We start from the raw sequence: 12,405 nt of genomic DNA on the forward strand, positions 1-12,405 counted from the left end.
GGGGAAATTGTGTCTTAAGCCTAGCTTAAAGAGATACATAGAGCTTAGTTGGGCCTGGATCAAAAAAAAGAAATGGCAAGTGGGTTGAGAAAAGGACAGCGGATTTGGTGAGATGATAAGAAAAGACAATAATGTGGTTAGCTAATTTTAAGTGCCCAAGTCCCCAGAGACTTGCTCTGAGAGCCTTAGTTTTAGAAAAATGTATTCAAATGATATTTATCTGAATTTGGAACCAAAGGTCCATATGAAAGTTTGATGTCAATAAATTTATATTTGTCATGTCATTTCAGCTTCTGAAAATTTTCCAGTATACTAACTTTGAGAAAAACAGAAATTACATCTTATCAACTCAAGATCGCCTAGTAGGGGGATTTGCCAAGTGGCCAGATAGTCATCCAGGTAATTAATTTTTTTGTATGAATCCGGAAAAACTTTTATTTCTTTAGTAGATCCTCCTGTGTTTTATATGGATATTAACAATATTTTGCTATGAATCCAGAAAGAAACTTTTATTTCTTAGGTAGATCTTCAGGCATCTTGTTCAGAAAGGGTATGTGATAGAAAATTTAGACACAGTTGTAAATTTACAGTAAATGATATGTAAAAAGAAAAATAGTAGATTATTTTTTAAGTTTTTGGTAACTTTAGGATGTTGAGTGATATGAAAGAAAGCTAGTTATCAAGATGTATTAGTACAGTGTGCTTTTTTTCCCTAAGTATTTCACTTAGCAGTGTTTTATTTCATTTGAGTCAATAAGACAGATGGTCTGAGTGGGTCCTGTCCAAAACAGAGCATCATTTGGCTCATCCAAAATTGTTACAATTATGAGATATGACTTAAAATAAGTAGAATAAATTACTCTCAATCCACCAGGGAACCTGTTCTTATCCTCTTCAGAAATCATTAAGTCAAAAGCCTCAAATTCTGAATGCAAGTGTCCCTCACTGGCTAAACTCTTGCTCTCTGAATTTAGGCAGACTCAGGTAATCTTCTGATGAATACCTTGCTATGTGAACTTTCACCACTCACTTTCTGAAAGTCAGGAACCAGATGGATTCAGCCTTTGTGGTATTCCATGCTTTCCAAACCTGGGAAGTGCATAGATACGAAGAGCAAAGGATTCTTGTGTTTCACAAGTACTCTCAAGTCAGCCCTCTAGAAATCATGAAAACTGGCATTTTAAAAAAATATTTAGATAATTCTGCTGTTTCCTAAACTTAGACAGACCTCATGTCTAAGCTGCATATTATAAAACTTCCTGCCGAGTAACTACATGGATGCCATCAACAGGCACTTTAGACCCAGCCTGTCTGCTGAACTCGTCGTCTCCATGCCTCCCTGTCACCACACCTCGGTGGCACTAACTGCCCATCTTCAAGCCTAGGATTCTGCAACAGCCTTAGTGTTAGTCTTCCTGCCTCTAGCCTAGACGCCCTCATATTGCTACCTTGTGTATCTGTATGTACATGTACTTAAATGAGAGGAAAGGGGCCAAAGCTTTCTTCAGACTCTGAAAGAGATCTCTATGCAGAAAAGACTAAGAACCTCTAATCTAAACCCTTGTATTCAGTCTTTTAGAATCACTCAGACTTCCTCAGCACTCAGAGTTCTTTAACATTGCAAGCAGGCTTTTCCAAGATTTGGCTCCTATCCCAACTCTAGCATCATCTTTCTCCACACTCCCTGCTCCCCACCCCCACCTCTTATGTTTTCATCTCCAGCAAAACAAATCTATTTACGGGTTTCTCATAACAATCAATAAGAGAAATTGTTAAAATAATTCAGAACAATGAGATTTTTGATAAACAAGTTGGCAAAGTATTACTTATAAATACATAAAACTAGACGGAGGGGATGATTGTTTTTGCAGCATTGCAATAAAATCACGGTTTTTAAAATCACCTGTCCAGAAAGTACCTCCTCAACTCATCTGTGATAGAACTGCCATGGTCAAAAAAGGTAGTTGAAGCCAGATATAAATAAAAACAAAAAAAAAACAAACCCAGTGCCGACGAGTCAATTCCGACTCAGAGGGACCCTATAGAACAGAGTAGAACTGGCCCATAGAGTTTCCAAGGAGCGCCTGGCGGATTCAAACTGCCGACCTTTTGGTTAGCAGCCGTAGCACTTAACCACTACGTCACCAGATATAAATAAGGGACTCAAAATCTTATGGTTGTACTTGAAATGAGCGGGAATATTTCCATGCATCCATACTACTTGTGTTTTTATGTAAAGCGTGCCTCCTTTGAAAAAATGTACAATGCTTTCAAAGTCATGGGCTAAGTATCTTTTCACAACCAAAAACTTAGATATTATTTTGCTTTAAAAATTAAAGTATGTTTTCACAGATTAATTTTTAAAGCAAAATAATATCTTTAAGGTTTTGTTTTCTATATACATAGCTATAAGTACATTAGAAAAGTGCCTCAATAAGAAAACTATTTTTAGTCTTGATGCCACTTGTTTCGATTTATGCGTGGTACTACTTTAACAAAGACTATACTATTTTAACAAATGGGAACAGGGAAACGACAGTCTCTTGGAAAGCATTTCTTGTATAGACACACTTGAAATACATTTTAAGTATTTAAAATAGCTTTTTTTCAAATATAATGCTTGAAGCTTTCTTTTTAGAGAGACCAGTTGTGAACTTTTAACATTTTGTGAATATTTGGACATAATACTAACTTTACAGATACGTTACAACATTTTCAGAGCCTGTATACTACGGACCATAGAAAGTTTTTGTTTGATAAATTTATCTGGAAAGACTTCTTCCCAGAGCCTTTAGAATAATCATTTTAATAAGATTCTTTAAATTTAGCATGTTCTTGGGCCTAGAAAATCTAGTAACAGACTTGACACAAACAGATTTTGTATACATTTGTAGAAGAAACCTCTGAAAAAATGAAAAATTATTAAGTAAATATGTATTCCAGCATCTAAAGTGCTTGAATACATCACTGCTGGTAGATAAGTTTGTTTTTGTTTTTTTTTTTAAACTGAATTTTGAACAGTAATGCTCTGGTCTCATTGGCTTTTATGGAAATTCCTTTGAGGGAAAAAAAAAGTTTTATTTTTACTTTACCCTGAAAGATTTTACACATAACCTGTTGTTGTTATTGTTGTTGTTGTTAGGTGCCGTCGAGTTGGCTCCAACTCATAGCGACCCTGTGCACAACAGAACAAAACACTGCCCTGTCCTGAGCCATCCTTACAATTGTTGTTATACATAACCTACTTTGTGTTATTCTGGATACATATTATTTCCCTTTCTGCTGAACTTTTTTTCCTAGAAAAGTTTCCTAGTTTCTAGAAAATAAAGCTTCATATGGCTTTGTACCCTTTGTACTTTTAGGATAACTACAAAGAAAAATGTAAAAATATAAGGGAAGTCAAATTTATTTTTATTTTTGGTAGTCTGAAAATTAGAGGAAAATGAGCCAGAAGAAACCTAAGCATTTTCAGAAGAGACCTAAAAAGGGATTAACGTGGGTATGCAATAATGAGATAACTTTGTCACAAGCAACTTTGAGGAAGCACAACCATTTGTCATTCTTATCTTGAAAAGTAAATGATGCTCATCATATAAGTAAAACTTTTTCTTTAACTCTTTTGACAAAGTGGTCAGATGTTTTGAACCTTAATAGCTATTGAGGCCATAAATGATGGCTGATTCAAAAATAGAATTCTTGACTGCTACAAAACTGGTTTTTTGTCGTGTTCCCACAACTGCAAAGCTCTGTGCTCTTCAGAAGTCCATATAAGGCTCTCAGGCAGGAGACAGCCATGTGATTTCAGTGGCCACTATAATGGGAGAAGGTTGCTGCCCCTGAAAGATGGAAAACTGGCAAGGTCCAGTGCAGAAGAGTTGTTATGGTATAAACACTGACATTATTATAACCAAATAGAATGTGAGTCTGTTTTTATTGTCAGGTCAGATATTTTTAGAATGACTGACATTACCCTAAATAGAGAAATATAAATATAGTACGGCATTCCAGAATGGATTACTTTGCTTAAGCTCCTTTCATTTAGCACAGTGTTAAGATATAGTATACACTTTAGGAACTGTCAGAGATAAAACTGGGGGAAGGTGCTGCTAGGAAGACTTTCTTTTTATGATATATAGTTAAAGCCATTTGTTTCCATGTTCCGAAATAAGCAAAAGGGAAAACCCGCTAAGGCGAGAAGCGTTTTATATTACTATTACTCTTCCTCTCTGTCATTTAATCACAGAGAATGTTGAGAATGTCATTGTTCAGCTTGGAATGTTTTACTTTGTTAATGATATTTTTATGAATAAAATATCTTGGGTGATTTTGATCATCCGGTTTACAAAAAAAAGCTGTTTGGGACTTTAAGAAAGCAAATATTTCAAAAAATACATTTAATGTTTTTCAAAAAGTATTTTTTAGTGTAATGATATGCTGGTAGATATGCATCTAGAATGTTTTATAGAATGTCCAGGTAAGAGTGTCTGTTATGATAAAAACGTCTCATTTTCAGATGCTTTACATGCCTACTTTGGGATTTGTGGCCTGTCACTAATGGAGGAAAGTGGAATTTGTAAAGTACATCCTGCCCTGAATGTAAGCACACGGACTTCTGAACGCCTTCAAGATCTCCACCAGAGTTGGAAAGCCCAGGACTCTAAACAATGTTCAGAAAATGTACACATCTCCACATGATTGACTTTAGATTGGGACAGTGGGGGCGGGGGGTGATTTATAGCATAATTGTAGCCCAAGGTTAAAAGCCATGTATAACCAAGTGTGTGCTTTTTTGAGAAGTGAAGGGATACAATCAAATATCATGCTTATGTCACTTTGGGGGATATGGTCTTGAGCCAGTAACCTTTGTACTGGGTTTCAAGAAAATCTTTGTTTAAGTCTGAACCACAGTGGACTCTGTCATAGATCTTAAATGTTTATACTGTATTTCTAAGAAGTTCTTTAAGGCAAATTAACTGTATGTAGTTACCTTCAAACAAACTTCAGTACAAATTGTATCATGTTATAAAATGGACACAAAACTTCAGAACAGTTTACACTTCATATAGCATTGATAATCTTCCGGTGAACACTTAGTGATTATTTTTAAAGTTTGATTGCTGATGGTAGAAAATTGCTTGAAGAATTAAGTATCTGGGATTATTCTTTGAAAACAGATAATCCCATAATTTTTTTAAAGAATGACTTATTTTATCTTATTCTTAAGTAAAGTGTGCCAATTAAATTTGTGTGGCCTATATAAATGAAATTAATGACTTCATAGGAAGAATCAATAGGCTTAACTAATACAATAGTTTTCTAAAGGAATTTTGCTTTAATAAGATTCTATCATGTATTAAAGTCACCGCAACTAAGAGAAAAGCAAATTAACTATATGTGATTATGAAAGGGAAAGTTCTGTGTTATGCTGGGGGGAATACTAGCTATGTTTGATTTTAATCTGAAATCATTAGTTGCCTTTTTTTTCTTTCTGGGGAGAAAATCTTTCATATACTGAAGGAAAGATAATGAGTTTGTTTACTTTATTGAAATATGTGATGTTGTAAATTATATTTGTACTTTTATAGCTGAGTTATTTTTACCCATTTGGATTTTTTTTGTTTTTTTTTCCCTCAGTTTGAGTTAGCTGCTCTAATTTCAAACTAATAATTTTCTAATGTTTTCAAATTAAATAAGTGAAAATGTAAGTACAAAAATAAGAACCATGCGAGTAAATTCAATGGTGCAGCTCTATACATAGTCATTTATATTTTTATATTTTGAGGCAAGTGGGAGGGAGATGTACCCATTTAGGGGGTAAGGGCTGAGGTTTCACTTTTGTTCATTTATTTTCTTAATTCTGTGAACTATCTAATTGTAAAGGAGATAGTGTAAAAATTTATCTTCATTACTAATCAGTTTATCAATAAATCCTATCCATCACTCTTGATCAGTGGCATTCAAAGATATGAGTCTAGTATTAAATGAAGAAGAAAATCTCTTAAGGAGCTAGGTTTAAGTTATAGTCTTGGTGATAATAAATGTTGAATTCTACAAATATCAATATAAAAATGAAATTACTAGCATCACTGTTTAGATAATATTTTTAATTTTATTTTCGTTTCTCTCCAAAATTAGAGAAAACCAAACCAAACCCATTGCCATCGAGTCAATTCCAACTCATAGCGACCCTATAGGATGAGAGTAGAACTGCCCCATAGGGTTTCCAAGGAGAAGCTGGTGGATTCAAACGGCCGGCCTTTTGATTAGCAGTTGAACGCTTAACCACTGTGCCACGAGGGCTCCAGTATATTCTTGGAGAATCAATTCACTCATTATTGGTATGCTTAGTTTTAAACTTGAGTTTGCCAAATCAAAAAAAAAAAAAAAAACGAAACCAGTTGCTGTCGAGTCAATTTCGACTCGTGGTGAACTTATAAGACAGAGTAGAACAGCCCCAAAGAGTTTCTAAGGAGCACCTGGTGGATTCAAACTGCTGACCTTTTGGTTAGCAGCTGTAGCGCTTAACCACTATGCCACCAGGGTTTCCAAAGTCAACCTAATAAATTCTAAGCAACAGCCATCAATGGATACTGAAACCATTAGGAGAAAGCTTGATGGACAACTTTAAAATGGAAACCTCAGCTACCACTGCTTGAATCCACTGAACAATCCTAGCATCTCTACAACTGGAACAATCACATATTATATGCCTTCTGATATAATGCAATGTGAAGTACATAATACAGTCTATAAAGTATTTTTGTTAAAAGAAAAAAAAAAGTTGAATCTGATTCTAATCAGTCTTCTAGATCTAACTTCTAGACCTAGCAAGTGAAATGGAAACAAACAAAAATGACATTAGGAGGAAGCAATCGGACATTCAGAATGTGGGGCATCCTACATGGACAGTCTGGTTTCTTCAACAAGCCTGTGGCATTAAAGGGGAAAAAAAAAATGGGGGGGGATAAAGCAGACTGTTTTGAATTTAAAGAGAGACTTAAGAGACATACATACATACAAGCAAATGTAACATGAGGACCTTGTTGTTTAGATTCTAATTTGAACAAACTGACTTTTAATAGACATTTTTGAGATAATTAGAGAAATTTGAATATGGACTAGAAATTAGATGGTATTAAAGAATTATTAATTTTGTTAAAATTACATTCAGAATTTGGATTGACACGCTATGGGACTTTGCTTTAAAAAGATATGGTAGGACTTCCAACCAAGATGGCGTAACAAAGATTGTGTTTACTTACCCTCCTACCTGAGAAAACTAAAAACCTGAACAAAATAAATGAACCAATGATTATCAAGACACGGAGTAAATCTGAGTATCTACAGGGTTCCTTTTTGAGTATTTAATGGATGTGTGTAGGAGACTACATGAAATTTGTGTGGGGGAAGGTCGCACTAAAGGATTAGAGGGAACATTACCTGGAACTTATCCAGGTCCCAAAATAGTGCCTGCTCCAACCAGCCAGACTGGAAAACCTCAAAACTCACAGGGCATTGAGCAGAGTACTCAGAATGATCTTGCCTTAGTGGTGGGAATAATCAGCCCTGGACTAAATGCTGCTCTAGTCCGCTTAACAAGTCTTAAATGTAAGATCCCGAGACTCCAGGACAAAAATCTTTTTATGCTATAAAGTTTCTTTGAAGTGTTGTTATCTTCTTGCCCCTTTTCACATTTTTTCCAGATGTTTAGTTGTAATGACTTCTCATTAAAGCTCTTGTTACAGCTTAAACTAAATTAAGGGCTGCCATTAAAAGTATGTGGGATTTTCTTAAATGATTGATACTGCACTAGTTATATAAGATGTCACCATTGGAGAAGCTGAGTGATGGGTACAGGAAACTTCCCTGTAGTATTTTTGAAAATTATTATGAGTCTTTGATTATTTCAAAATAAAAATTTTTTTTAAAGTGTGTATGAGAACATGGAAGGCACATAAATAAAATCCACTGGAGAAGCTGAAGTGAAAGTAAAAGAGTTTATTCTAAAAGCCAATTTTCCTTTCATTTAATCCTAGATGAGCAAATCAGGGAGTTTTATGAAGAGCTGTATGAAGTCTCTAAGGAGTGAAGGAAAATAATCACTAAAATAATCAATTTGATAAAATGTACATGATATCAAGATAGCCTGATAGAATTTTAAAGGACTTTCATCTTGCCATTTGAATTTCACCAATTGAGTACCACATTAGAATATTCACAGATTCTCTGCTACAGAACATACTGTAAAAAATTATTCATTGGTTATAGAAATATACATATACGTATATTTGGAAACCCTAGTGGTGTAGTGGTTAAGTGCTATGGCTGCTAACCAAAGGGTTGGCAGTTCAGATCTGCCAGGTACTCCTTGGAAACTCTATGGGGCAGTTCTACTCTGTCCTATAGGGTCACTATGAGTCAGAATCGACTTGATGGCACTGGGTTTGGTTTTTTTTGGTTTTATACATATAAGTTGTTCAGGTAATATTTTTTACCATTATGCTCTTGATAATTTGTTTTAATGTTCATGTTAAGGGACGTTTAGATTATTATTTCCAATTCACAAATGTTGCTGTAACATTATGTAGAATATATATGTATTTTATATATATTCCTTTGTGTGTGTACACCAAACACGTATCTGTAGGATTTCTAAAAGGAAATTCTGGATCAAAAGATGTATCCTTAAGAAATATTGGTAGTTAATACCAAATTGCCACCCAAAAACATCATAACCATTCTTAAACTCACCAACAAGGTATTAAAGTACCTATTTCCCCATACCCTCTGCAACACTGGATATTAAGGTTTTCCATTCTGAATGGGGGGAAAATGGTATTCCCTTGTTGTTGACAACATGTGTAGAAGACAAGGTGTGCTAAGCTTTGGAGAAGGCTTATTTATATGTGCTGTATGAATGAATGCTAATTGTTGTATGCCTGGAGAGTGAATGCAGAAAAATGTCTCTCCATTAACGTAGTACTTGGAGCAATAGTTTTCAATGTGGTCTGCAGACAAGACCATTGTGACTTGTAAGAAATGCAAATTTTTTAATCCTACCTTCACCAACACCACCAGTTGCTGTTGAGTCAGTTTCAACTCATGGCAACCCCATGTGTGTCAGTAAAACTGTGCTCCAAAGGGTTTTTAATGCTGATTTTTCTGAAGTAATCACCAGTGCTTTTTCCAAGGCTCCTCTGGGTGGACTTGAACCTCCAGCCTTTTGGTTAGCAGCTGAGCACATTAACTGTTTCACCACCCAGGGACTACAGGAGGAGCTTAAGGGGTGGCTATCCAAATAACTGTACCCTAGAACAAAGATCAAGAATTTTTGTGGAAATATAAAAATATCCAGGACCCAACAAGGTAAAATTCACAATGTCTGGCATCTAATAAATTTATCAAGCATACAAAGTAGGAAAATATCCAAAATGAGAAAAGAATCAGTAGAAAAATAATACAAAAACCAAACCAGTTGCTGTCGAGTCAGTTTTGACTTGTAGCAACCACCTGTGTTTCAGAGTAGATCTGCATTCCATAGAATTTTCAGTGGCCGTGACCAGGGAAACCCTGGTGGTGTAGTGGTTAAAAGCCTCGGCTGCTAACCAAAAGATGAGCAGTTCAAATCCTCCATGCACTCCTTGGAAACTCTGTAGCACAGTTCTGCTCTGTCCTATAGAGTCACTGTGAGTCAGAATCACCTCAACACAGCAATGGGTTTGGTTTGCTTTTTGATGACCTTTCAGAAGTATATTGCCAAGCCTTTCTTTTGAGGCACTCTGCGTGGCAACCAGCCCACAAATAACACAGATATTAGAATTGAAAAACAAGGGCATAAAAACAGTTATCTGCATATTTACATATGTTCAAAAAGCTAAAATTATTGAACATGTTAAGGAGAGACAAGATATAAGACTCAAGCTTACAGAAATGACTATAGTGTCTGAGGTGAAAAATATACTGAATCTTATTAATGGCAGATTAGACATTGCAGAAGAAAAGATGAGTGGGCATAATGGAAACTACATAAAAAACAATAGAGATAGCTGCCATGGAGTCAATTCCAACTCATGGCAACATTATGTACAACAGAACAAAACGTTGACTGGTCCTGCATCATCTTCATGGTTGCCAGCATGCTCACAATTGAGTCCATCATTGCAGTCACCTAAAAAACAATAGAAACTGTAAAGTGAGACAGAAAAAAATTACTTGAAAAAAATGAAAACATCAACAAGCTGTGGGACAGCTTCAGGCAACTGAATGTACATGTAATTGGAGTCCCCAAAAGTGAAGGAGAGGAAGGCAGAAAAATATATTTGAAATAGACCCTCAGATCCAAGAATCTCAACAAATCCCAAGCACAAGAAACAAATTGCTTAAAGCCAGTAATAAAGAGAAAAATCTTAAGGCATGTTATGTATAAAACAGAGAAAACAAAGGGTGGCAGCAGATTTCTTACCAGAAACAATGCAAGTGCAAAGTAAGTGGCACGAGGTCTTTAAAGTACTGAAAGAAACTGTCAGCCTAGAATTCTATACCCAGTGAAATTATCTCTTTAAAAGAAAAAAAAAAGAGGTGAGACCAGTATGGCAAAATATTGTTAATAATTGTATCTGGGGGTTGGGTTAATAGGTGCTGATTATACTCTTCTCTGTTTGAAAATACAAAGTTTTAAACAATATTCAGTTGTATGCTTTTAGACTCTGCAAGCTGTTTCTAGTCCCAGTTAACAGCACTTCCTTGGGCTTTACAACTAGTTATTCCTAAACATCAATTCACAGACAGAAGGTAAGTTTCATTAGAATCTCTTAGTGAACCCAAATTAAATACAAGGCCCCACTCTTATGGAGAAGGCTGTGGTGGAGGCAGGGTTTTTTGTTCATTTGTTTTTTAAGCTCTATAGGAAATTCTGATGAGAAACTAGGTTTAGGAACCACTATATTAAATGGCAAGGAGCCCTGGTGTCTGCTAACCTGAAAGGTCAGCAGTTTGAACACATCAGCCATTCTGCAGGAGAGAGATGTGGCAGTCTGCTTCGGTAAAGATTAGTCTTAGCAACCCTATGGGGCAGTTCTACTCCATCCTATAGGGTCGCCATGAGTCAAAATTGACGAGATGGCAGTGGATTTGGCTTTTGTTTGTTTTTGTATTAAATAATTTTTAAGGCCCCTTCATGTCATCTTAAGGTGACTTCAAGCCAATGAATGCACTGTCTGTTAAGTAATGGTTGGAAGCAGTACCTTTATGGGGGAATTAAGTTTCTAGCAAAATTTTTCTTCTCCTAGGAGGTTCATCAGGAATAGGAAGCCTGAAGATTAAAAAAAAAAAAAGCCCAGCAGCTCTTGACTTTATACCTGAAGCTTAGCTGAACCAGGCTACATCCAACACTAGAGAAAGATGTTTTTATTGAAAAAAATTAAGAAATGAGGGTTGGTTCAATGTTAGTTATTATACTGAAAACATTTATATTTTATCTCTACATCCCTCATAGATGACTTTTCAAAAGAGATTGTAGTACCTACTTGAAGGATAGGGAACAGATTACAGAATGATGGAGTCCAAGCCAAATTATTTTGACAACATTTCTCATTTCTACAACAGGCATGTACTAACATCAGTGTTTAAATGAGTTTGTAGAGCACACTCCAATTAAAATGTGATTTTATTTAATTCATTGCAGATTGCAAACTGGGTTTTAACTGTTGAATGTTTAATACTCAGTATAGAGGACACAGTAACACTTCTATTGTGCTTATAAATATATAATAACATAATGGAATTTATCCATTAAATGTTAATAACTTATATAGTAGTGTATCTGCAATGTGCTTTTCACCAGAGTTCTATGATATTATATTTGGGAGGAGAGAGAAGGCAGAGTGTTGGGGGGCATCAATGAAGATTCTTAGCTGTGTTAAAAACAAATACCTTTTCTTCCAGTTCCATTTTATTTTGTAAAATTACATCTCATTTTTATTATGTTTTACTTCATGGGGCCTCCATGAGTTGGAAGTGACTTGACAGCAACTAACAACAACATTGTTTGAAGACAGGGCAGACATTGTCAACTGAGGAAATAATTGGAAAAAAAAAATTCTGACTTAGGGGAAATTTTTTTTTATTATTATTTCAAAGATTGATTTCCTCACCTAACAGACTCTAGGCAATTTAGAAACCTTAATTTAAACTTAAGGAAACCCAAAGACTTTAGCTCTTCCCCTTAAAGACAGTACAAGGAGAATTTCAGTACTAGATGACCAAGGAGGAAACACTTGTTACCAAACCAGCAGAACTAAAGGGTAAAAAAAAAAAAAAAAAAAGGGTACAAGGGTAAAATTCACCTGCAAGTATAATACTTTTCAACTATTAGGAAACGCTTCATTTTCTATTTCTGTTTTTAAA

At 35.3% G+C, this 12,405-nt stretch overlaps 1 protein-coding gene across 6 annotated transcripts in view; it reads left to right on the plus strand.

Moving 5' to 3' along the window:
- PGGT1B (protein geranylgeranyltransferase type I subunit beta) overlaps positions 1 to 12,405 on the plus strand; it is a 100,843-nt gene that overhangs the window by 80,268 nt on the left and 8,170 nt on the right. For 3 of the 6 annotated variants that reach the window (XM_049873621.1, XM_049873622.1, XM_049873624.1), the window contains exons 8-9: positions 291 to 399; positions 4,514 to 4,596. In XM_049873621.1, coding sequence (XP_049729578.1) covers positions 291 to 399; positions 4,514 to 4,596 — 192 coding nt within the window. The other 3 variants (XR_007516098.1, XM_049873626.1, XM_049873625.1) reach the window with 3 other exon arrangements.

This window comes from Elephas maximus, chromosome 2 (genome assembly GCF_024166365.1).
Source record: "Elephas maximus indicus isolate mEleMax1 chromosome 2, mEleMax1 primary haplotype, whole genome shotgun sequence".
Taxonomy (NCBI): domain Eukaryota; kingdom Metazoa; phylum Chordata; class Mammalia; order Proboscidea; family Elephantidae; genus Elephas; species Elephas maximus.